Here is a 27,089-nt window from a genome sequence, read left to right as displayed (position 1 = left end):
GCAACATTCTCCCCAAATGCTTTACCAAAAACTGCTCATAATCCCTTTCATATCTGTAACGATACTTACTGCACGAGTTGTTCGTACCTTCCATACAAGCATTAAAACATGAAAAAAAACAAAAGTATCAAACAACTAAAAAAAGTACAGTTGTGTACACTTACCATAAATGTAGATGTTAGAGTGTATTCACTATTGCAGTCATCACTTTTGGGTTATCTGATTCCAGTAGCCCTCAGTTGGCCTGATTAACAAAGTCGTGGGTCCTGCGTCGGTTGCTGTCCCTTCCGCCATGATGTCAGGTCATCAGGGGTATAAAACATGCAGCCGACGCCACTACATCAGTTTTTCTTGCCCCAGATGTCAGGTGCCCCCCTAATGGGAAGCAATTAAATCTATAAACATACAAGGATATACCTCCAACAAAAAAGCAAATACACCAAAAAGCTTTTGAGCATAGTAAAGGAGAGTAGAGGTATAGCCAAAAAAAGTAAGGGGGCTGGAGGGTAGGTAACCAGGACTGCAAAAGTGAATACACTCGAATATCTACATTTATGGTAAGTGTACACAACTGTACTATGTTCTTCGTGTTTCACTGTTGCAGTCATCACTTTTGGGTAGATTTCCAAATCTAAGGATGGGAGGAGGAATTTAGATAGTATTAGGACCAACTATATGGCTCTGCAAAAATGCACTGGCAAAGCCAGCTCTGGATTTAGAGAAAATTGGCAGATGGTAATGCTTGGTAAGTATGTACAGAACTCCAGGTAGCAGCTTCTAGGATGTCCCTGGTAGGGATGCCTCTGAGAAAGGCTGTACAGGTAGATGCAGCCCTGGTTGAGTGGGGTCTGACCCCTTTTGGGATAGGTTTTCCATGGTGCTTGTAACAGAAATGAATGCAGTGGCCTATCCATTTGGAAATGGTTTGCTCTGAAATAGCCTTCCCCTCTGCCACTGCAGCAAATACCACCAGCAGTTGTTCAGATTTCCTTTGAGGTTTAGTCCTGTCCAAGTAGAATCTAAGTTGTCTGTGCACATCTAAGGAGTGCAGTATCCATTCCCCTTTGTTCTGTGGATTAGGAAAGAAGGTTGGCAAATGCATGGACTGATTAAGGGCCACACTGGATACCACCTTGGACATGAAGGAGGGATTGGTCCTGAGGGACACCCTGTCCGCATGAAAGATGATGAAAGGCTCCATTGCCATAAGGGCCTGTAATTCAGATACCCTTCTTGCTGAATTGATTGCTAAAAGGAAAGCCGTTTTCCAAGAAAGGAATTTTAAGTCTGCTGTAGCAGCTGGCTCGAAAGGAGGAAGAGTGCATTTCTCCAATACAAAGTTAAGGTCCCAGGCAGGAGTTGGAGCTCTCCTGGGTGGTTGTAAATTTTTGGCCCCTCTGAGGAACTGCTTGAGCAGTGGGTGAGAGAAGAGGGGAGGTTCTGTGTTATAATGAGCTGAAATGGCTGAGGTGTGAATTTTGATGGAGGAGAAAGACAGGCTCTTGTGAAGCATCTCAGTTAAGTATTGTAAAATCTGAGGTAAATTGGGCACTGCTGTGCTCATCCCTTGAGAGTGGTTCCAGGCACAGAATCTTTTCCATTTTTCAGCATAAGATTTTCTAGTACTAGGCCTCCTTGCCTCTAAAATGATATCCATCACCGAGGGATGGTAAAGGAGAGATTAGGTAATTAGCCAGGCTGCTAGGTTCAGTGTTTGAAGCTGAGGGTGCAGAATCTGGTTCCCCTGCAGAGACAATAGGGTAGGAGTCTGAGGCAGGTGCCATGGGGCCAACAGTGACACACCACGCAAGAGGGGGTACCAGTGTTGGCGTGGCCAGTCTGGTGTAATCAAAATCGTCCTTGGTTTGTCTTATGTGATCTTTAGTAGTACTTGGAGAGCAGAGGCAGAGGATGGAAGGCATAAACTGATAGTTTTTTCCAGCTGAAGGAAAGAGCATCCACTTTCCAAGCTTGTTTGTGGCGAGTCCTTGTGCAAAATTTGTCCAATTGATAGTTCTGGGGGGAGGCAAACAGGTCTATATCTGGTCTCCCTCATTTGCTTGTCAACATGTTGAAAATCCTTGGTTCCAGTTTCCACTTGTATGGGTCCATCAGATTTCTGCTTAGTTCATCTGCCAGTGTATTTAGTTTTCCTGGCAGGAATTGAGCTTGTAGATGCACTTGATAGCTCAGGGCTGTGTTCCACAATGCCATGGCTAGTCTGCAGAGGGGGGTAAGAATGTGTACCCCCCTGCTTGTTTATGTACCACATAACAGTGGTGTTGCCCGTCTTTATCATTAATTGTCCTGGAAGAATGTGGTCCTTGAAGGCTGTCAGAGCATTCTGTACAGCTAACATTTATTTTTGATTGATATGCAGGTGCATTTGACTTGGGTCCCATTTGCCCTGAATGCACTTTCTTGCCAGGTGAGCCCCCCATGCATAGTCTGATGCACTGTTGTTAGGGTTTGGGCAGCAGGGGGTAGTGTGAATGGTAGTCCCTTGTTTTGTTGGCATGCCTCTGCCCACCAAAGGAACGCTAGGCGTAGGCAAGGTATGACAGGAACCATTGCTTCTAGATCATGTCGACACCATTGGCTTTTTAGATACCACTGCAGTTTCCTCATATGCAGTCTTGCATATGGAATTAGAAGAATGCAGGAGGCCATGAACACCAAGGCTTGTAGTATTTGCCTTGTAGATAAGCAGGGTTTTTATGGCCACTTGTTTGACGTAGGTTGTCAAATGAATTTGTTTCTCTGGTGTGAAGAAAGCCACCTGGAAAGTTGCATTCAAGCTTGCTCCCAGGAATGTAATTTGTTGACAGGGTACCAGGTGTGATTTATTTTCATTTATGGTGCACCCAGACAAGTTAGCACCCTTTGTACAAAGGCCAGATGATTCAAAAGTATGTCCTGGCTTTCTGCCTGAATTAGGCAATCGTCCAGGTATGGGTATATTGGAACATTTCTTTGCCTGCAAAATGCTATGACTGGAGCTAGGCACTTTGTGAATACCCTGGGCGCAGTAGAAAAGCCAAAGGGCTGTGCAGAGAACTGACAGTGCGTGCAGCCTGCTTTGAAGCGTAAGTATCTTCTGCAAGAGTCCCTGATTGGGATGTGCAGGTATGCTTCCTTTAAATCTAGTGTTGCCAACCAGGTGGGCTTTGCCTAGCATAGGGAACAACTGGTGAAGAGTCATCATCTTGAATTTTGGAATCACTAAAATGGTGTTTAGAGTAGACAGGTCCAGGAAAGGACGCCATGAATTGTCCTTTCTGGGTACCAGGAAAAGTTGAGTAGAAACCTTGTCCCTTTTCCTCTTCTGGTACCAATTGAATAACCCCTATGTTTAAGAGAGAAAGTACTTGTTTTTGGGCCTCTGCCCACTGATTTGGGGGTAGATCTGGCCACCCGATTGGTGTTGGTGATGTGTGGAAGTGAAATCTGTGTCCCTGGGACACAAAGGGGTAGTCAGTTGATAAGTGCTTGGAAGTTTTAAAAAGAAGTCATTGAGACAGTTTACCACAGGGGGAATTTTATTACTCCCAGATTTGGTAGTGGAGGCCCCCCCACTGCTTAGTCCTGTGTGTACCCTGGGACTGAATCCTAGGAGCTCTGCTGGATCTGGGCTTGGACCGAGAAGGTCTGGAAGAGGCAGGAAAGGACCAATTCTTGGAAGGCCAATGCCTACTAAACCTTGGAGGTTGTACTTGTAAAAAATCTTTAACAGTTTGCATAGTTTTAGCTTTTTCCTCCATCTTTTTAAGAACTTCTTCTGCCTTGTTGCCAAACAGGTGGTCCTGGTTTAAGGGAGCATCCAGTAATTTCGCTTTAACATGAACTGACAAGGATTGTTCCTTAAGCCAAGTATGCCTTCTAAGTACAGACCCAGTTACAGCAGCCCTGCAAGATGCCTCTAGTGAGTCAAAAACCACATTGCAAAGTATGTTTTCCAACTTGTTCAGCTGAATGCAGTAAATCCTGTAAATCCTTATTTTCAGTACAATCAGGAATCAACATTATTTTCTGTTTAAGCAATCCAATAATATGCTGCTGATACTTTAAGATATGAAACTGGCAGTTTAAGGCCCTAATGGCCAAAGTTGCAGAAGTGTATACCTTCTTACCCCATCTATCCAGCACCCTGGAGTCTCTATCAGAGAGGGTAGGAGTTTTGGCAGTAGTAGCTTTAATGTCCTAGGGTCCCTGTGAAATGGTCTCAGGATCCGCAGTAGGATTTTTAAAAAGGAACTTGAGAGTCAGGGACCTTGTAATATCTATCAGGTTTTCTGGGAGCAGGAGGTAAACAGTCAGGGGCCAAGCTAGATTCTGAAAAGGCAACATCAACAATGTCTAGTAAAGGACGTATGGCTAAAGGGGCAGGAGTAAGAAATCCCTAAGCCTCTTTTTAGAATCTGAGAAATCCTGACTTTCCCAATGAAAATGCTTCCTGAGAGTATGCAAGGTTTCAACAAAAGAGAAATCCTCTGGGGGAGGGGGGAGCAGAGAGAATAGAGTCCTCAGCATCGGAATCCTCATAGGTAGAGAAGGGTAAATTCTGGTCATCAGAGGAAAGTTCAGAATCCTGGTCAGAAGTATCATAAGCAAACTCAGTCCTATGTCTCAGAGGGGGAAGGCTGGCTTCCCGTGATTAAAGTAATAAGGTCTTCAGCCATTCTTATCATTTGTTTTTTAGGCATGGAGGCCTGACCATGCGGTCTGGGCTTCAGTTTTCTAAGCATGGTTCGAGATTTAGGCCTTGAAGAAGAAGATGGTGTCAGTTTAATATGCAAGTCAGTAGGCCTGAATACACCCTCAAAAGCCAGTGCCTGCACAGCGGCTACGGACCCATCCAAGATAGAGACATCCACAGGTTCCACAGCTGAAGCATCTTGTGGCATACCGGACTCTGAATGGGTCTCAGCAGAATCTGAAGTAGCAGGTATTAGTGGCTGCGAAAGCACCTCACTGAGTACCAGCGAACTGGTGACTGGCTTAGGAGAAGAGTCGTCGGCAGCTTTGGACCTAGGCGGCCTGTCTCTGTCTTTATCTTTGCGTTTTTTTTGGAATGTCGGTAGTCGGATGGCTTAACAAAGACATATCAGGATAACTGAACTGAGCACCAAAATATTTAAAAGTGAAAATATACCGACAACGGATAGTTCGTGGTTTAAATAAGGCAGAAAACCAACAGCGAGGTACTTCGTGGTCAGGGCCAAGGCAAGGAATGCAGTACGAATGAAAATCTTTATGCGGTATTTGCGTTCCACAAGTAATGCAATTATTTACTTTTACTGACATCGGTTTAGAGCAAGAAAAAGTTTCCCCAACTGGGTACTTAGTTTTTAGTTGAAGACTGATTCTGAAACTCGAAAACAAAAATTTCAGGAGTCAGCCAACCGGCACTTGCGAACTACTTCTGCTACCGCACGGCAAGAAAGACTGATGTAATGGCATCGGCTGCATGTTTTATACCCCTGACGACCTGATGTCACAGAAGAAGGGACAGCAATCGACACAGGATTCAAGACTTTGTTAATCAGGCCGACTGAGGGCTACTGCAAGCAGATAACCCAAAAGTGATGACTGCAACAGTGAAACACGAAGAACATCTTGTGCCAATCCAGACTTCCTTGCTACAAAACACACTGGAGCCATTCCATGTCCCACAGCAATTAAAGAAAAATAAATATCTGGATCTCATACTTTACAACCCATCACCAAACAAAGCATTATGCAACAGTATAGTAAGAAAATGTAATTACAAATAGGAGGCTAGCAACACAAAATACTGTCCAATACATTTAACTCAATCAAAAGATATGCAGATTCACAGAAAGTACAGGCACATTTGTCTGTTATTTTTCATCCATAACATGCTCAAGATTTCTATGATACCCCCCCACCTTCTACTCAAGTCCAATGCACAAATAAGGTAATAGGATCCTTACTACTCATTTCCACATGAGCAACTACCTCTGCAAGGGCAGCTCCTTGTTCAACTTCCTTCAAGGAGTTTTCTAGAACACTGCTCAATGTGCATATGTATTTTGGTATAACCAGTCAACTGGAAGCTAACCACAGGAATATAAGAGTTCTGTCCCTGCCTGTTTCTTCTTTTTTTCTAGAACAATGAACGTTTTTCACCTCAAACTGCCTGCCTGGTAAAATGCACCCACAGTTCCTTTGTCCTCAACCAACTGCTGAAGCGTTAATTATCCATCACTAATGTTACTAAAAACAAGACTACAGACACTAGCAATCTGCAGAATAGTTTGCGCCATTATAGCTTGGTGATGTCAGGCCAGAGGATTACATATAACTCTAAAGCTGTCCATTCTTCTGCAAGCAATGTACCCAGAAGACCTGTGGCACGTGCATACCCTCTTATAATAAAAGTCTACAGCACTTTCAGATTAAGGCTAGCGGTATGTCGATGTAAGCAGACTGCAGCAGCATTATATTCTAAACTATGTGAGAAACTTCTGAGAGAAGCCCCATACCCTCTCTTTGGATGAGAAAAGCTCGCAATCAGCTGCTACGTCTAACTGCATCCTCTCTCCCAATTAGTCCTCTAGCCCAAACTCTGGTGGCACAGTCGGGAACAAAATTTATATACCAACATGCAGTCTTCGTTACTAGTTATATCAGAAGAATGTTTATCATGCTGAATATGGTACAAGGCATCCAGTGGACAAACAGAATGCTTCTTTTTACCATATAGGCTAATATCATAAGTACAAAGGGGAGGTCCACAGAATTATCTTGTCTGTAATTCAAAATGAAGTTATCAAGGCAAATACGAAAAGAAAACAATGGAATATCTGGCCAACAAAGTATAAGTTCATAGGAACACAAGTGCCATGACAAAATATGATGCATGTTGGATGATTTAGGCCATCACAGGAGAAGAATGAAAAGACTCAGGCTTTAAAACCAAAAAAGGGTTAGAAACATGGCTAGACTGGGCAACTTAGTCAATTATGTTTTCAAAATACATATTATTAGAGTCAACTGATACAAGCAAAGTTGGTTCTGAGGTGCACATGAACACCAAACTGCAGTCCCAATGATTAGGTTCAAGCAGATGCCACCGAACCTAACCCATGAAGACAGAATCCTCATCTCCTAACCAATGAATGGCAGATGGGTCTGTGACACAGTGCTTGAACTGTAGCTGCATTATTCTGAAGACTGTCTCATGTAACTTTCTAATTAGTCTCCTTTTCTTCCTTGATCACTTTGATCACAGTGTATTTTCCTCTTCCTTGCAGCCTCATTATAACATTTTATTAATCTTCACACCCAACCTCATATCTAAATTTCCTTTTCTGAATGTACTCTAAATACAGATGCAACAGTAACAGAGGTTATTTATTTTTATCTTTTACCTCAGCCCGGTCTTCGAGTTTTTGTGTTTTTACAAGGTTATGTCTTTATAAATGGCCCTCATGGTCCAGTTTACCTACATAATTAAAATAAATAAAAACTGCTGAAAGCGAGGTGCTGAAGCAAGCTTCCCCACAGGACAGGGAAGGGAATGACCAGGTCTCACAGTGAAAACCCGGCACAGGCTGGGTGGTGCAGCAGCAAGAGTTGCCCATCAGTGTAAAAGCACTGTAGCTAAAGACTGCTAAGAGGACACTTGAGAAACAGGTCCACAGCAAGCCCTGTACTCAGCCAACAATGTGATGAGTGCAGAATATTATGAAACACCTGAGCTAGCTTCAAAATAGGTAGGGCATGTGCATAAAAAGGATATTAAGTGTTAGATGGGACAGTTGACTGCCAAGAGGGCAAGAAAAAGATAGCAAAACCCTGTACATTGTATGGCATGGTGCAAATGGAGGCGTCCTTAGATTATTCTGCCAGGATTCAAAGATGATAGGTGATATGCGTTTCAATCATAACACAAAAAGCTGGTACATCACCACGGAGTCATTCAAAGGGCCAAAGTGCACCCAATCAGCTTTCAGAATCCTAAAATACTTTCACATTTGTTATAACAGCCAGATCTCTACATGCTAAATTAAGCCCTTCAGACATACTATACTGAAGTTAAGTACATTTGTTTCTTAAAACATTTACTGACTACTTCTGTACAATACAATGAAATAAAACAGTTAAACTTGTTACATAAAATAATGTCTATATAAATGCAAAGCATTAAACATGAAGGCAATTGCCAAAATGCAGCAAAAGCTATATTTGTAACAAAAGCTCTCTTTGCAATGTGTCTATGTAAATATGAACTAGGACATTAAACAGTATTGAGAATTTTGATAAAACACCTTTATTCAAACATATGGCTTGAACAATTTTAATAACATCTTGCCAAAATGTATATAATCCTGAACAGAAAAAATATGTTCCAATCAACTTTCTGTTGAATATTACATCTCAAGGATGTACTTTTATTACTCAAAAAATGTACATTTTTGTGGGAGGTATGAAGAGACCTAGGAATGGACGTACACAAAAACACTTTCCAAAATGATGTAGTATGGGCATAGGATTTCAATACAAGTACATTTATGATTTTTATTCAGGCTGGAAAAATGAGAATCAATCATAAAGGTCCAACTGGGGGTCAGTAACTGTCAATTTATACTCTAAATTTTGCAGCCAACTGACCTTTACCATTAATATTATGTAACATGATGATTTACTATGATAAATGAATATACTCCGATAAAAATCAATAACTTTTCTATTACCAGAATACAGTTAAATAATGCTTTAAATTAAGACTTTCTTATTTGTTAAATACCTAAAAGATGACTTTTGTCTGTATTAAATTTAACAATTACATTATCCATGCTTATATTATATTATATGCTTATTATATTTTAAAGCAACACATCACTCCTTAAACATTGTACATTTCTTGGTAAGAAATAATAGAATTATGTATAAACATTTTTGTAATACTAAATGAAAAGTACAGCTGTGTAAGTAAACTTACTATAATAAAAACGTTTGACTGATCAGTGCTGCACTAGCCTGTATGGATTATATCCTGCTAAGGAGACAACAAACCAGCTTCCAAAGATGGACTATCTAAAAGTCATATTTGGGTGCCAAGCCCTTCAGTGCATCTATACCAACAGGGAGAAGACTACAGTCTTGAGAGGCCAATGCTAGGAATATAACAATAAAAGTCCAAATTGCATTAAAAAAAAAGCAAACAAAAATAAGGGGGACAAATGGAGATTATTAGTATGACAATGATCATTCAAACATCTACTGCTATGGTAAGCTTATTTACACAGCTGAAATAGGTTCTTCATATAGATCTGTTCTACAGTAAACCCAAATTATACTGGTAGATTATCATAGCTTACAGAATGGGAAAACTGTACATTAAACACGGACTGAAAAATGAATGTTTTCCAGCAGGTTGTTAATGTACATGTAATGTCTTGCGAAAAACTAGTCTGCTGCTTCACAGCAGCATATTTAACTACTGTGAATCTTTGACACTTAGAAAAACAAACGGACATTTTCTTATCCTGTCTAAACACAGCCTTGCTGCTTAGCTCTGTTTAGTAAGAGTAAAAAGGAACTAAATAAAAATTAATAAGCTTGTGCTTGAGGGAGTGAGTGAAAGTATAAATAAGAACAAGACAGTGTGTGCTGACTGCACCAGGCAGTACATCAGCATGGTTTCATAAAAACAAGAGGAGGTATGAAATTTAACGTCAAGTATTTTTGACTATATTCATCAATGATTTACCTGAAAAAGAAACATACAGCACTAAACAGCAAAATCAGGAACAGTTGGGGGGATAGTTTAAATGCCTTGCATTCTATGCATTTTTTCTTCTTGCATTCATTTGCTCAGAAGGAGATACCCGAGAACGTAATGTGTTCCCCCTCATCAAAGTGGCTGTTAACTGGTGTGTGTGTGTAAGTCTGTTTCTATCTTTGTATAAGTATGCAAGTCTGTTTGTCTGCCTGCCTGTGTTTCTGAATGTATGTGTGTGTGTGTGTGTGTGTGTGTGTGTGTGTGCGCATGTGTGTATCTTTTGTTTATGACAGTGAGTCTGTGTTCCTGAATGAGGTTGTGCACTAATGCATGCAAACATAAGGATACTTACATAACTTATACTTTGCATGTAAAATGCTTCCTCCCAAAAACAAAAAATACTTACACTGCAGCAAGTTTGAAACATTAGGATGAAGAACTATTTTACATCAAAAAATAAAAAGATAATATAGTAACTGAAAAAAATACAAAACAATATGACAAACAGCCCATTCTCTAAGGATAATAATGCCCTCCAGGCTGTTTGTTATTGTTGATATACATCCTTCTACATCTGCAGAGGCTCAACATCTCACCTGGACATGCATTATTTCAAAAATTAACCCCCCGGTGGACATCACTGCTTGCCTAACATGACCGGGGGGGGGGGGGGTGAGGGTCCAGAAGCGCAGGGGATATCCAACAGGTGACCCTAGGAACACAATCCAGCCCACAGTGGCATTTTATCCGACCCTTGGTATGTCCTATAATAGACTGTTTTGAATGGACAGACACCTGTTGGTCATGGTAATGTAGCCCTACTAAACCTTGCCAAGAATGTTGTGGCGCCTGAGCGAAAAAGGTTGGACACTGGAGAATGGTCCTAGCAAAGCGTGTCCTAGACCTGGAGAAGGAATCTAGTTTATAGTGCTTTGCAAAAGTCTGCACAGGGTATCACATTGCTGCTTCTAGAATACTTCTACAATCTTTTCCAAAAAAAAAAAATAATAAACAGATAAATCAGATGAATCCCAGGCCTGGGTAGAGTGAGCTTTCATCCTGCCTGGAATTGTTTTGTTGTAGTGGGTATAACAATAGGGAACATCATGAGACAACCACTTTGAAATAGTCTGTTCTGATACAGTTGTCCTTTCTTCCTTACCTTAACAAAAAAATGAATGACTGATAAGATGTTCTTAAAACTGTTGTTCTGTCAAGATGGTACGCGAGTGGTCTGTGAACATCCAAGGTATTGAGTATCCTTTCTCTCTCAATTTTAGATTCTAGAAAAAAGACCAGGAGATGGGTAGACTGGCTTAAGATAAACTTGGATAATACTTTAGGCATAAATGTAGGATTATTTATTAAGGAACCCTAATCTTTGTGGAAAATGAGATAAGGCTGATCCACCATGAGAGCTTGCAGCTCGGATACTCTTCTTGCAAAGGTCAGAGCAATTAGTAAGATTCTCAAGTCAGCATGATAAGCTGGTTGAAATGAAGCACAATTTTGTTTTTCTAAACAAAATTAATATTCCATTGAGGAGCCATTTTGTCTTCTATGAGACTTCTTATGCAACAACCCTTTCAAAAGCATTTTCATTCACACGAGATTGCATTGAAAGAAAAGGATCCATGGGCAGGCATGCTGAAATGGCTGATAAATGAACCTTGACTGAGGAAAAAAAAGTTATGTCTTGCCATAAAGTTCCATCTGTGTTGTTGAGCTTAGCTCATTCATTACTGATGGGTTATCGATTCCGTCTTTGGAACCGAGCTGGCCAAATATCAAGCTCGTGTCAGCCAAAAACTCTCGAGCCAAGGTCCTACCCAGAATGCTCTGCTCCCTGTTACCTCAGATCAAGTTTGCAAGTTGACAGATAAAAGTAGAGGCTACCTCTGGTCATAACAGACCTACAATAAAGAAGTATAAGAGATCAACCAGGAACCTCCGGAGGGGGGATGGAGGGTGGGAAGTAATGAATGAATGAAGATCAACAGCACAGATGGAACACATTATGGTACGACATAGCTTCTTTATCTGATGTTATTAATCTTTGTTCATTCCTTACTGATGGGGCAGAGTCCCCAGCTACTTGTATCCCTGGGTGGCTCTAATGGAAGGACATTCCTGAGCAACATGGAGCCAAACGAAGCTCTACCTCTGGAGGCCAAGTCCAATTTGTAATGAAGAATAAAGGTATGAGGTTTTGCCGAAGTCGCAGCTGAGAAAATATCATTGAGGGAAGCCTTAGCATGGAAAGGTGCTGAAGTTGCCATAGATCTTGTAGAATGTGCTTTCACTCTGTGAGGCAAAGTGACGTTATTTTTGTTGTAGATAAAGGTAATACAATTTTCTCAACCATGAAGCCAATGTAACTTTTGAGACAGGATGACCTCGTTTAGATCCAGAAAAAGGCCAGAAACAGCTGGTCTGATTTACGGGTAGATTTTGTTTTGTCCAGATAAAAACATAATTGTCTATGAACATCTAAGGAGTGCAGGCAATAGTCTCCCTTGTTAGAGTGGTTAGGAAAGAACACTGGGAGAGCAATAGATTAGTTGATAGACCACTCTGACACCACTTTTGGTAAAAAGGAAGAATTAGTTCTCAGTCATACCCTATCCTTATGGAAGATAAGACAGGGAGGTTTAATGCACAAGGCTTGAAGTTCTGACAGGCATCTGGCCGATGTGATAGCAATCAGAAACAAAGTTTTTCAAGAGAGAGATATTTCACATCACATGTAGACACAGGTTCAAAGGGGGGGGGGGGGGCTGTTAGAGCTTGCAGAACCAATGCCAAATCCCAAGGTTGTACCAGTTCTCTAAAGGGAGGTTCTAGGTGGATAACCCCTTCAAGAAAGTTTTACAGAGTCTATGTGACATAAGTGAATAATCCTGAAAACCAATGTAGAAATTTGAGATGGCAGCTAAATGCACACGAATAGTAGATGCAGACACCCCAGAGTGGAAAAGATGTGATAAGTAATCCAAAACCTCTGAAAATGGGGTCGACAAGGGGTCTAATTGTTGATTTGCTGCCCATAGAGAGAACCTTTTCCATTTATTAAGATAGATTAGTTTGGTGGATGATTTATGAGATGCAATAAGAATATTGCGCATGGAGGACGAGGGGTTTTCCTGCCTGGAAATCATTGGAAGTGGAGAAACCAAGCTGTCAGTTTCAGGGTGTTAGATTGGGGTGATTCAGACCCTGCAGATGGGAGATCAACGTTGGGGATGGATTGAGAATCCACGGTTGATCTATCAGGTTAGGCCAGAGGAAGGGGAACCAGACTTGTTGAGGCCAATATGCAGCAATGAGGACCACTTCAACTGTCATGCTTCCTTCAGAAATTGGGAGATGAGGGGAAAAGTAGGATAAGCATAAAATAGACCCGAGGGCCAAGCGTGGACTAGAGCGTCTCTCGGTGACTGTCCCCGAGGGGGGATCAGGGCAAAATAGTTGCTGTACTTGTAGTTGGTTGGGGAGGCAAATAGGTCACAGCAAGGCTGGCCCCAGTGGTTGAAAATTCTTGCCGCTATCACAGGATTGAGGGACCACTTGTGAGGTTGCAGAATGCACCTGCTCAATTTGTCCGCTATCACGTTGGAGCTCCCGGGAATGTGCAATTGCAATTAGAAAGCGGTTGGAAGCTATTACCCATTGCCATATTCTCAAGGCCTCACGGCATGACAGGTAAGATCTGGTGCCCCCTTGTTTGTTGATGTACCAGACCACTGACATGTTGTCTGACTGGATCACAATAGTCCCTTATGGAAGGATGGAATGAAATGCTTGCAACGCAAGTAGCACCGCCCTCAGTTCCAGGACATTGATATGCAAAAGGGCCTCTGTCTCATTCCAGGTGCCTTGGACCGGGTTTTCCTGACATAGCCCCCCCCCTACCCTTTCAGGGAGGCATCTGTGGTCACCGTGGCTATTGGTTGATGGGGACTGAAGGGGCGAGACCATTGTTGGGGATTTTGAGATGTCCACCAGAGTAAATCTTGCTTGCATCTTTGAGTTACACTTATCTGAAAAGACAAAGGATGTTGTAGATGGTACCACTGAGTGAGAAGTAACCACTGAGGGAGCCTCAAATGTAATCTGGCTAGAGGAACAATGGTGATCGAGGCTGCCATTGACCCCAAGAGTTGGAGTATAGATCGAGTGGGTGATTTGTGGTGACAGAGTAGCGGTTGAACCTGTTGCCTTATTCGTTGAAACCTGTGGTCTGGAAGAGATACTGTGCAATTTCTTGTGTCCAACAGAACCCCAATGAATTTGAGAGACTGAGCTGGGGTTATGTTGGACTTCTCCCAGGTGATGGTGATTCCCAGGCTTTGTGTTGTGAAGACAGTGTAGTGCAGGTTTTCTTCCAGTAGACGCTTGGTGGGGGCGGTGAGGAGCCAGTTGTCCAGATATGGAAATGCCTGGAATCCTTGAAGTTGCAAGTGAGCGATAACCACTGCCATGAATTTGGTGAACACTCTGGGGGCTGTAGAGAGACCAAAGGACAGAGCTCAAAATTGGTAGTGACTGGCTATGCAGAAGCAGAGATATCTTCTTGAGCGTTTGTCCATTTTTATGTGGTAATACAGAGCACATCCAATAGTCTTCATCCAAAAGAGGAAGGATAGACTGAACCGTGACCATCCGGAATTTCTCTGTTTTACAAATTTGTTCAGTGTGCTGAGATCCAAAAATGGTCTCCAGTTCCCTGTCTTTTTTGGCACTAAAAAGAATCTCAAGTAAAAACCGGATCCTATCTGGTCTGGGGGGACTGCCTGGATGACTCTTTTGTAGCAGATTTTTGATTTAGTGTGTTGCTGCTTCCCTTTGACTGGGTGGAATGTCGGGGAAGACCTTGCGACCAATGTGGGTGCTTAGCTGGGGGCGATAATATTTTATCTGGTCTCCTTGGTATCGCTTCCAGGGTGTCAGGAACCTTCAATGTGAGCTGGACAAGCTCATCGGCTGGCGGGATGACCCAGGAGGTAGGGGGCCAGGCATGAAAGGCCTGCAGGAATATGGATTCCTCAGAGGTAGGATTAGAGGACTTCCAGTCACCCCTCTAAGGATCTCGAGGATGTCACCAAAGGAAACCTCATCAGAGGGTGACCATGGGGCCCCTTCCCCATCATCAAAATCCGTATCTTCAGTCGACTCCTCGGTGGAGTCCATGTGCTTCCTCTTGCACAATACTTTGCGGGGTACTTCCTCAGTGGGAGGTTCTGGAGGAGACTGCAAAGAGGGGGTCTCCTCAGGAGAAATCTGAGGCCCTTGTGCCCGGTGGTTGTGGCTTGTGACAGTTGCGGCACAGAGGGGGGAGTGAACTCTGACGTGGGGTTTGCCAGTGGAGGCAACCACCCTCTCCATGGCCTGGACGGCTGGTCCACCCAAGGAGGGACAGGAGCCCGGAATAGAGCACAACAACCTCAGAACCGGGGTTACACCCTGCCCTGATGAGCTGACCACAGACCAGGAGTCTCAAGAGGACTGTGAGACAGAGAGGATTCCTGGAGGGCGCCATAGAAAAAAAATCGGTGTGGAACCAGGAGTGCCCTCCCCCATGGCACAACCACTGGCCTGAGTAGAGCCCGATGCCCAGTGCAGCGACGGCCACAAAGACGACTCCAGTTCCAAAGTGAGATCCACTATTGGAGTCGTAGGAAGGGAAGCTGCTGTCGGAGTAATAGGCTTCGATACTTGGGTGGAAGTCGAAGGAGGAGTGTACACTGGAGTTTGAGGAGATGTACGTTCACCTGAAGGAGGGAACGTGGACTTCGATGGGTGAGAGAGACCTCTGGCCACAAGCAACTGGTCAACAAGCCGCAACACATCTTGCTCAGACTGGCTCCCGGTTGACCTCATAGAGAGACCGGATAGCGATTCTGGCTTTTCTAGAAAAAGACTATATTGACTACCAGCAAATGGATCCAAGGAAGGAGAATATTTGGTCCTTGCTAATTCAAGAGGTGCAGAGCCCAGAACAGAGGACGTCTGCACCACAGAAAACAGTGTGGAAGTAGTCTGTGCTGACGTCAGCACCATAGAAGTTGAAGGTGTCTGCGCCATAAAGGTAAAAGTCTGCCCCGATGGGTACAGTGACATTGAGGAAAGTATTTGCACCGGTAACAAGGACTGTGCTGACATCGAGGAAAGTATCTGCACCGGTAACAAGGACGGTGCTGAGGAGGACTGCACCGAAGAACATGTTGGTGCCAAAAATGTCTGCACCGTGGAGGACAGTAACATTGTACTCGGAGCCGAATGGGATTGTACCAATGATGCCAAAGGGAACTGTACCTGCATGGACAGAAAGGAGATCTGAGAAGACCTTTCAATATTAATTTATTCTTCCTCTCGTTAAGAGAGACCTGGTTGAAAAATTTCTACAAATCCCACATGGGGGATCCACAGAAAGGTGAGAGACATTCAGACAGTAGCCACATAAGTCATGGCCATTGGAAAGGGGTAACGTACGTCCGCAATCCTTACACTGCTTAAAACCAATGCTACTTTTCTTATTCTACATAATGATGTAGAGAAGAACAGTACCAAAAAGAAGAGGAAAGGGTACCCAAAAGGGTAAGACGAGAGAAAGAAAGCTTACCAATGATGGAAATGAAGAACTACCTCAAAGGTAAGAAAAGGGTAATAAAGGGAAATAGACTAAAGAGAGAGAGTCTTAAGTATAAGATAGGGTAGGAAAATATTAGTAGAAACTATCTGAAAAACTTTAAAGAACAATGTATAAAACTTTCAAAAAATTAGACACTTAGCTGAAGACAGTGGCTGTATAGCAATGCGGCAAACAAGATCTGAGGTAACAGGGAGCAGAGCATTCTGGGTAGGACTTTGGCTCGAGAGTATTTGGCTGACACAAGCTTGATATTTGGCCGGCTCGGTTCCGAGGGCAGAATCGGTAAACCCATCAGTAAGGAATGAACGAAGATTAACATCAAATAAAAATGTTTCTGTCTTCCACACCTTCTTGCATGTAGTCCTGGAACAGAATATTGCCAACTGATTGTTGTGAGTGGAATCAGACAAATATATATGAGGTGCTCCTCACAGCTGGATCAATTCTTGAAAGATCCTCGGACTCCATTTCCATTCCTGAGGGTCTGTCCTGGTCCTTATCTGCCACACAATTTTGCTCTAATGGTATGTAAGATATCTGTAGGGTGAGATTGCACTGAAAAGCTATGTCCCAGACTAACACAGCTAGTCTACAAAGTAAGATTTGATTCCGCCCCTCCTTGCTACTTTACAGACATTACTTTGGTGTTGTATGTAAACATTTGTAGATGTCCTGACACCACAAACAGTTGAGAGAGTTCAGTTTGTTTCTAAGAGCCACCATCTCTTTTATGTTTGTGTGTTTTGATGCGTCTTTTTTTATTCCAAAGACCCTGCACACCTTTATTTCCATGCACACTACTCCCTAAACAAAGTCCGAGATGTCTGTTGTGACCGATTGCGCTGGAGCAGGAAGGAAGACTAGGAGACCTGGATTCTGAGAAATTTGGTGTCTCCAGCACAAACTCTCCAGCCTGTGTAGGTGATCCCTTCCCCAACTGAGTGATTCTTAACACTTTGAAAAAGACTGTAAAGATAAGTCATCTAAATATGGAAAAATACAAATAGCTTGCAGTCTGAAATAGGCTCTCACGGGAGCCAGTCACTTTGTGAATACCCTTGGAACAGTAGTAGCTAAACCAAAGGGTAATACAGATAACTGAGAATGTGATACAGACAAAGAAAACACTAAAGAGCATCTGAAAACTGAAACTACAGGAATGCGATGGTGTTATCTAAATCAAAGGTCACTAGAAAACTCAAATGAGGAATAAGGGGAACAAGTTGCGAAGTGACAGCATTTTGAACTCTGGTACTACCATAGCAAGATTCAGAAAGGAAAGCTACTGTACTGATCTCCAAGACAATTTTTTCTTTGACACATGGAATTCCCTGGAATAAAATTCTTCCCCTAAGTGAGGAGGAGGGGCAGATGCTACGGCCCCCTGAGGAAACATATGCTGACAGTCAGTAGGGGAAAAGAAGTGTCTGGCCTGGTGAGTGAGAAGAACTCCTTCAAAAGGTGGGAGAAACTCCCACTGTCATCTGTAATCTTGACTGATTATTCTCAGAAACCATTCTGTCTGAAACTATCTGCTGCCAGAAAAATGGATGTTTATATTTTCTGAAAGGATTAGAAGACTACCAAGGTGAGGGAGATGGCAGTAAACTATCTGCTGCCAGAGAAATGGATGTTTATATTTTCTGAAAGGATTACAAGACTACCAAGGTGAGGGAGATGGCAGTCCCTTAAATAATCATTCAGTCATTCAGACTGCCCTTTGTTCATGAGGCTTCCTGCTTTTTTTGGAACCTCCCTGACATTGCTTTTTACATCTTTGCTTACCAGTAGCTTTCTGGGACAGTTTATTTTACTTTTTAAAGAAAATTGTGGATACAGCAAACTTGAACAAGGGTGAAAAATCTGAGATTCCCTGACTCAGCTTTTCCATTTTAAGGAATTATCTTAATCCTTTCTTTCTGTAAAGGTTCGGCCTGTCTTCTTGCAGATGAAGAGTTAAGAACTGAGGTGGGAAGGTACAGTAGGACTGGGTTGCCTGTGTAGTAATGACCGATCAGAGTATATCCTGTGAAGTTACTGCCAGCAGGGGGTCATTGATGTACCAATGTTTTTCCACTGGCATTTTTGTTTCTCAAAGACTCTCTCCTGTTTGTATGCTGATGACTGATCTGATGCTAGAATAATGGACAACATTGAGTTCTGCTGTACCTGGAAATGAGAAGTTGGAAGAGTTGCTCAACTATCTTTATAGGTTCATAGGTTCATACTAGGCTATCTGCCCAAGGGCATTTATAAGCCTAGCCCATAGTTATGTGGCTTTCGCCACCCCTTTAGTTTGAATAAAACTATGCCTATTATTTTGCTGTGCCTCTGTCAAGCAGCGACACTGAAGTAATCCCTGGAGTATATCTGCGATCTCCCATCCATTGGTCAAGATTCCTCTTGAACAAGGCCAGCGAGGTGCTCTGCCTCACATGTACCGGGATTTTGTTCCACAGCATAGGGAGTCTCTGGGTGATGAATCTGTCCCTCCAGCACGTTCTATTAATAACCGTGTCAAGGTTTAAGTCTCCCGCCCTTGTGGTTCTGAGGGATCTAGATTTTTTGAGGTGAAGCATATTCATCAAATCTGGGTTTGACATGGCCTTGTATGTCAGGCACAGGTCACCTCTGAGCAAGCGGTATGAGACTGAATAGAGCTGGAGTTCTTTCAGTCGGGCAGCATAAGACATATTTTTGAGACCCTTTATCCTTTTGGTGAGGAACTTTTGGGGCCTTTCCAGCTGCTGCAGGTGTCAGGTCAGATACATTCCGAATGGGGCATTGTACTCAATCATAGGTCTAATGAGTGATGAGTACAGGGGGACGATGACCTCCCTTGATCTAGATGTGAATCCCTTCATGATCAGGTGGGCAATGTAGAAGGTTTTCCTAACTACTTTAGCAACATGAGTGTCAAAAAGCTACTGTCAACCTGGGTCCCCAGATCCCTGATGACTTCTTCTGTGCTCAGTGGATTGCCACCTATATGGTAGCTAGGGGTAACCTTGTTTTTCCCGAAGGGTATGACTATGCATTTCTTGGCGTTTAACTTTAGGCCATGGCTCTGGCACCAGTTATCCGTCTCTGTGAGGCCCTTCTGAAGGATATCTGTGTCAGATGTTTTCCTTCTTCCACCTTTCTGAAAATTACATGCAAGGGAGATCTCTGCCCAAGAGTGTATTATGAATTGTCCCTTTTACCTCTTCAGATAACTTGATTAATAATCCAGGCCTTATGCTCCATCATGATGGACTCCACAACTGCTGCTCTAGACGCTGAGCCCGCAATGATGTACACATATTTCAAGATATGCCTGCCCACTTTCTGTGCTGTCTGAGCTAACCTGACACTTGAACTTTCACGGTTTTATCAATCGTCTGTATGGAAATCTCTTCAAAAAAAATTTTTTTTGGGACCACTCCCTGAAATTTTGTCAAATGGTTCTGATAAGTAATGTCCTTCATGGTGATTGTAGCAGATGTTATACTTTCCCCCAAACCTTTGCAATTCCCTGATCTATTTTTGCAGGAGAGTACTGGGGCCTGGAGTTAATCTGGTGGCCCTGGCTTCATCTATGAAAACCACAGCCAGGTATGCCATCAGAGTCTTGTTAAATACTGTAAAGCCTAATGAACCATGTAAAACCCTATTGGAGTTCTTTGGAACAAATGGCTGAGAATTACGATCCAATAAACAAGGAATCTCTGATGCCTCAAAAAATGATGGTACAGGAGCAGGCTTGGACTTGTGCATATCAAGACACATCTATTCTGTCTCTGACATTTCACAGGACTCCCATTTAACATACTCTGATAAGGCTGTGGGACTACCAAGGAAGATGTCACTTGGTGGTAAGCCTGACAAAAGTGGCTCCTTACTATCTGAAAATTTATCCTATGAGGAGGTACATCTGTCAAGTATAGTCTACACCTCACTCATTTCAAAAGAAAAATCTGATCTCCTTGGAGAAGAAAATGATTTTTTTTTTAATTTTTGGCAGGCCAGGAGACCAAAGAAAACTGAAGAAGAGCTTGGTGTAAGCTCTAACATATTGTAAACAGGTCTTCTGCCAGTTTCTTACAAATCCTACAAACCAAAGATGTGATATGCAAAGGAGAATACAGGCATCTAAGTAACTGAGGCCTATAAGGGCTAAAACATAACGGACATGAAAACATCATTTGGCACAGAAAAGCAACTTTATTAGAAATCAGGAGCAATGTGTAAAAAACAAAAATGAATTAACACCTCAGGTAAAAGTAAGGATATGTGCATTTTGTATTCAACTGACTTATTATTATTATTGTTATAATTATTGTTATTCTATAAACATTTGTTTCAACTGAAATATTTCTTGCTTTATGTTTTCATTTCAATTCATATGCATGCCGGTATATTCTATTGCTCTATTTAGTAATATTCTAATTAACTAATTAAGTGCTTTACTGTGCTGAAAACTTCTGAACCCTGAAAGCGTATGCCAAGGCCCTAGTTTATTTTTGGCTTTTACACGCTGCTCCTGGTTTCTAATGAAGTTGCTAATATTTTCTGAAAGAATATAACCTGTTTTTCACCTCTGGGAGGGGAATAAGGATATGACAAGAACACACAGCAATTAGTGGAAGCAGGAGAATAGGCTGTAAGATGTGATTTTGCATGAATAACATTAATTATAGGTTAGTCAATGCCTGTGGGTGCAGCTGGGTATTTGGGCCAATTTTCCCCATCAGCAGGGTTAAACATTATTTGAAGATGTATGTATTTTGTGTCCTTGTTTTAAGTTAATAGGTTATGGTGGTGTTTGGTGTGTGTGTGTGTGTGTGTTTGTTTTGTTTGATGGTTTTCATTAAAACAAAAAGTCTTGAAAATGTGACAGAGGTTCAAATGGAGATGACAAGAAGCAGCTATATAAAGGATCAACCTGTCAAATGTTAGGGGACACAGGTAACACAAAAGCTGGAACTAGATATTTAAAAAAAGGCAGTCTGCTATAATAGGTAGGAATAATAACCTATCATAATGGCTATACCAAGCACATTATTTTTGAATGTTGGGGACTGGCACTTAAATAGCAGCAGTGAGGATGTATCTAGAGGACCTAGAAGGGAAAATATAACACATACGGTTAGATTTCTGAAGAAATTCATGAAAATATCGGATATGGAAAACATGAATTCAGTAGCAGGAACTCTGAGAATTTACCTATTCCCTAAGGTACAACAACTGGGCAACACTAAACAGAAATTATATTTCACAAGAACATGTGCATTTAATTCAAAACCTGGATACATGTCCAACAACTATTTTAGATCATGGGCCAATCAAAACTAGGATGAAAAGGCAGTACAGGTGAGACACTGGCGCTTCCCTGACTACCTGTTAAACAGAGAGGAATTTAAATAATGGCAAGTGGAAATTATTTGAGTTATTATGGAAGATAACATTTCTTTCAGAAGTTATAGCTAGTGAGTGGGGTAAAATGAAAATGGAGTTTAAAAATATGGTAGAAAAAAACAGATATGGTTACGTAACAAATAAGGGGGGATCTCTCATAACAAAGAGAGGCACAATTGCAGAGTGCTAAAGAGAAAATAAGGGCATATCTGGATAATATGTGAGAGTTCAGAAAGACTGCTGTTAAGCAACTGTTTTTTGATGATAACTCCAGAGCACAAAAACTTTTAGCACAATGACTCAAGCATCAGAAAGTAAAAAGGGCTGTTACCAGATTTAGGGAGCCTATAACAAGAAAAATAACCAGAAATCCTGTAGAGGTATTAGAGATATTTTGGAAATTTAATGAAAATTTGTAAAAAGCACAGGAATGTGGAAATCAAGAAAAGGCACAAATGGAAATATTATGGATGACTTAGCTATGACAAGGTTAGAGCCAGACGAAGCTCAGCAATTAATAGTCGAGAAGGAGGGGGGGGGGTAAAATAAAACAGTGACATAATCAATTTGTAGGAAAGTCTCCAGGAATAGACCGTATTCCTGTGGAAGTTAGGAGGAAAGAAAGTCATACAGATATGGAAGGCTTTTTTTAACAGTATTTTAAAAGTAGGGAAAGCGCCAACATCTTGGAAGAAAGCTGTGGTGGCAGTAAGACAAAGATGGCAAAAAAACCATTAGACCCAGCATCAAATGAGCCCATTTCAATTCTAAATCATGGTTATAAAATGTTTATGTCTTCACTAACTAAAAGAATAGCAAAATTGACAGATATTGATCAATGTGGTTTTGTGGAGGGAAGGCAAACATTTGACAATAATAATAGAACTATGATGATCCAAAGGGCAGCAGAATGTAAAATAGCACTGTTGGTGGTGGTCATGAAGCAGAGAAAGCATTCAACAGAGTAGGCTGAGAATTTGAGTAGGGCAATGGAAGCATTAGCATTCCCTGATACAATGAGAATGTATACAAGGGATCAGATACAAAAATTGAAGTGGGAGGGTTCCTCTCTGATAAGTTGTGCCTGAACAGAGGAACCAGGCAGGGACGTTTTCTTTCCTCTTTGTTATTTACCTTATATTAACTCATTCCCTCCAGTACAGATCTTTTGAGTGGACACCTTTAACTCTAACTGGGTGTGGCTTGAGCCTTTTAAGAAATGAAGTTAGCACCTTACACTTCAAACAAAAATTCATATCTCTGGAATCAAAGTGTTACTAGAAAACTGTAAATGGCAAACTATTCCGGATAAATTAATCTTTATATTGGAGGCATTCATTCCGTTTGATGCTTTCAAATGGATTTTATAAGCCAAAATAAATACTGTATAAACGGCTTAAGGTATCTTAGTAACTCAAGCAAGACACATTTATAAGCAGAATTGTCTTTATAAGCTGTGAGCTTTCATATGAGGCTATGAAGTTCTATCTGTGTTATCTGAATGTTGAGATATTTAGAGAAATATGAAAATAATTACAATGCAAATGAACAGTATACAAACAATATTCAATACATCTTTAGCTGCATTAGACAGACATCAAATATCAATACAAGTGTGTTTACCATTATGTATGCTTTAAAATGAAATCTTCTAATACCTTGCATGTAGAATGGTTTTGGAATTATTAATGCAAATATGAACAAGCAATATTTGGCGCCTAGAGGCGTCAGTAGGAGTCAACTGCAAAAACGCCTGGCTATAATAAGTTAAGAACCAGAAAAGGGCATCTCAGTGTTGTGGAACATTCTGAGTTTCAACTCTTTTCAGGATATAAAATGAACAAAGACAAAACAAATGCTAAAACTGTAAACTGCACACATGAATTAGTTCAGCAATACCAATTTTTATGTGACATGATAAAAATAAATTATTTAGGGGTATGGCTTTAAAGGGATTCTGTCACAAACTTAGGATATGTGGGAAAAAACATAACAAAAGACTAAAAGAAAAATTGAGAAACTGGAAGCTCTTGTCTAAGGATCCAGACAGCGAGATACAAGTAATTAAAATGTTTTAGTCCCTTTTGTTTTATATGCATACTGCCCATCTGTCAGAACTCCTGTCCCTCTTTATGCAGGACAATCCCAGCCTATGCAAATAATGTCACAAACGGCAAATGTCCTGAGAATTTAGAACAAAAGCCATTTAAGTTTCCTCTACCACTTGTATAAAATAATTATACATTTGAAGCACCTTAATGTTATATGAAAGAGAGAAAAAAACCTCAGATTACATAGGGGCATACATAGGTAATTAAAAATGCAGTCCAAGAGATCATTAAGGAACCTAGCCCAAATTCCCAACTGCCCCAAAGTTCTGTCTAGTAAAGTGAGTTGCTTAAGGTCATACAGTAAGCAAGTGAAGGTGGAAAGATTCAAACCCAGAACTTTTGGCCCAGGAAGCAACTCATTAACAAGTCAGAGCATTAATGCTCTGCACTGCCACATAAAGGACAAGCTAAGGGCTTAATGAGATCTGAACTCTTGACTCAATTTAAAATACCGGTGCTCTAACCGCTGAGTTACCAGGCCACAAAAATATAACCCAAGGGGATCTGAACCCAGTATCCTTTTCAATGATATTCTATCAAGCACTATATTTACATGCTGAACTACAGAATTTTGCAAGACTAAGCTTTTATTTTGACAAAAAAAGTGAATTTCTGTCCTTTAGACTAGTTGTATGTATGGTACATCCTGCAAAATGGCATACTACCATACAAAATGTCCCACTTTGGTCATCAGAAAAGGTGGTAACATTAATTTATACATACACATGTATGAAGACATGGAGAGAGAGACACACACACATGCACCCACCCACCCCTAAATACAGCAGTGCTTTTAGGATGTCAGTAAAATAACTACATTCTCCTCTTTGCAATAGATACAGACAGATAAAGCAAGACCAGATTCAATACAGAGCCCTGCAGCTCCCCATTAATAACTGAGTTTTCTCTGGACAGTCTTTGCCAGTACCTAAACTGATTTTTATCTTCTGAAGTGTTCTCTCTATCTTCTTAGCAGCTTAAATTCTCCTCTTCTGGCTCATTTTCCCCACTAAATCCCTGTGTGGCACAGTATAAAACACACAAGGATAACATTTATCACAATATTGGCTCAGAGGATAACAGTGTTGCCTCATTATGCCTGGTTCTCTAGGTAAATTCTCAGCTTCCATACCTTCTACGCAGACTGCTCATCCTTCTGTCTGCATGGGTTGTCCCTAGGTGCACTGATTTATTTTTGCATCCAAAATATATTATGCACTTTAAATGCTATTCCTCTTAATTACCTGCAGATATGCATGCTGCATTATAGTGACTGTGTACATCCTGCAACAGGTGGATGCCCCATTCAGAATTAAGTCCTCTGCCTTGATCCCAGCAAGTACTGTGATAGGCTCCAGCTGCCTCATGACCCTAAATCAGGTTAAGCAGGTAATCAGAGAACAAATGAATGTATGTCTTCCACATTACATGGGTGCCATTATTTAGCTTAGCTGATGACCAGCTGTAAAACAGTATTAAGCTAGATGACTAACAAAACATTCACTGCATAAACTCCTTGTGCTGTATGCAGCTGTCTACCAGACGGAGTAGTGATGTCAGTCAAGAATTTCACAAAGAAATCTTACAAACACCTTCCCAGGGACTGAAGTGATGTGAACCAACTTGTAACTGTTTGTATCATGCCTTCAACTCCCCAACACAAACATATACACATCTGTCCACAGGTATCACTCCAGTGATAGACACATACTTCAGCACCTTCCTGAAATTAAAACAATTGCTACACAGAATTGTAAAGGTTATTCAAACACATCCAATAATGTATTTCCAAAGTCTGCCATGTATCTCTACCAGATTATCAAGGTCTTTTGACAGAACAACCTGGGTATTACCCAGCACTAACAAGTAGATCACTAAGCCCCTTAAACTTTATTGTACACATACAGGAAATATAATGAAATGGACATGACATCACCACACATACCTGTAAATACTTGTCAGAATCATCAATATAGCCCATGATGATTCCAAGGCTTCTGATAACAGCTTCTCGTACAAGATCAGTTTTGTCCTCCATTAACATCTGTTGGAGCATTGACAGCACCAGAGAACTGCGAATCTCCTTCTGAAAGAAAGAGTGAAGGACATTCCTAAGCCAATTCAGACATGGAGGGACCTAAAACTGCAGAGCTAGAAACACTACAATAAAAAATATAGTAACATTAAAATCACTGGCAGCATTCCTAATTTTTCAGATTTTGAAAGAAGCACTTGCAAAGTGACAACTTTTTTACCTTTTTACCATCAGAAGGTCTCAATCTGCTTACAATAAGAACAATGACAAGAAAGCAAGGTGTACAGGTGTCCTAAATGCTTAGTGTTTTCCATACTGTTAGCATGGAAAATGAATTACGATGCAAAATACAGTAACTTTGAAGTCTCACTTCACTTAAAAAATCATGAAAATATGAAGTTTCATAGTCAAAACGAACAGACTTTTCATCACATTCTAAAGTGAAAAAAGCAGGGATGTCCATTCCATTTTATGCTAAAGTAAAATACAATTATCCAAATGTCATAATAATAAGAAAGCCAAAACCTGAACACTAAACAAATGCCCGACACCACTGTTCAACATAAAACTAATTTTCAATACATTCCTGCCACAAAGCTAATATTTATTAAAATTGATACATCATGCTCCTGTACTACAGCAAGGGAATTCTGTGCTCTATACAGTACACCCATTTGCCCCTACCAGGGGCACCTTACAAGCTGTCAATTAAGCAACTGTTTGCCAGCAGTGCACACACTCAATCTAGTGAGTTATTTTTAAATGTAAATTAACCAACTTAAAATAAAAAGGAGAGTTTAGCAGCTTAAAAATTACTAAGTGATTGCTTAACTGACCGCTTGCATGCTCGCAACCATTTTTTTTAATGTTTATCACCACCCTACAAGTTGGTGCTCATTTGCCCCACTCTTGCTGTGGCAATGCAGTGACTGAACATGATGTGATGTTTAGGTGAAATATACATTTTGCTATCAAAAGAAAGTTACCTGAAAAAGATATTGCCAAACTGTAAATAGTTGTTGTTTTTCTTTCGGCTTTTCCCGGTTAGGGGTCGCCACAGCAGAACTCTGGTCGGCAATGATTGGCAGTCGATTTTTATGGTGCCGAAATGCCAGCCCGACGCCCAACCTTCAACGAAGGCAT

At 41.2% G+C, this 27,089-nt stretch overlaps 1 protein-coding gene across 1 annotated transcript in view; it reads right to left on the bottom strand.

The window, feature by feature from the left end:
- Positions 1-27,089, bottom strand: part of RELCH (RAB11 binding and LisH domain, coiled-coil and HEAT repeat containing) — a gene marked incomplete in the record, with an annotated part of 1,574,926 nt that overhangs the window by 638,948 nt on the left and 908,889 nt on the right. The window contains 1 exon segment of the mRNA XM_044065183.1: positions 25,857-25,997. Within this exon segment, the coding sequence (XP_043921118.1) occupies positions 25,857-25,997 (141 nt within the window).

The sequence above is a fragment of the Protopterus annectens genome, chromosome 3.part0, assembly GCF_019279795.1.
Source record: "Protopterus annectens isolate FY-2018-M chromosome 3.part0, PAN1.0, whole genome shotgun sequence".
NCBI classification, from domain to species: Eukaryota; Metazoa; Chordata; order Ceratodontiformes; family Protopteridae; genus Protopterus; species Protopterus annectens.
The sequence above is the reverse complement of the archived record's forward strand: the minus strand, read 5'-3'. Positions and strand labels throughout refer to the sequence as shown.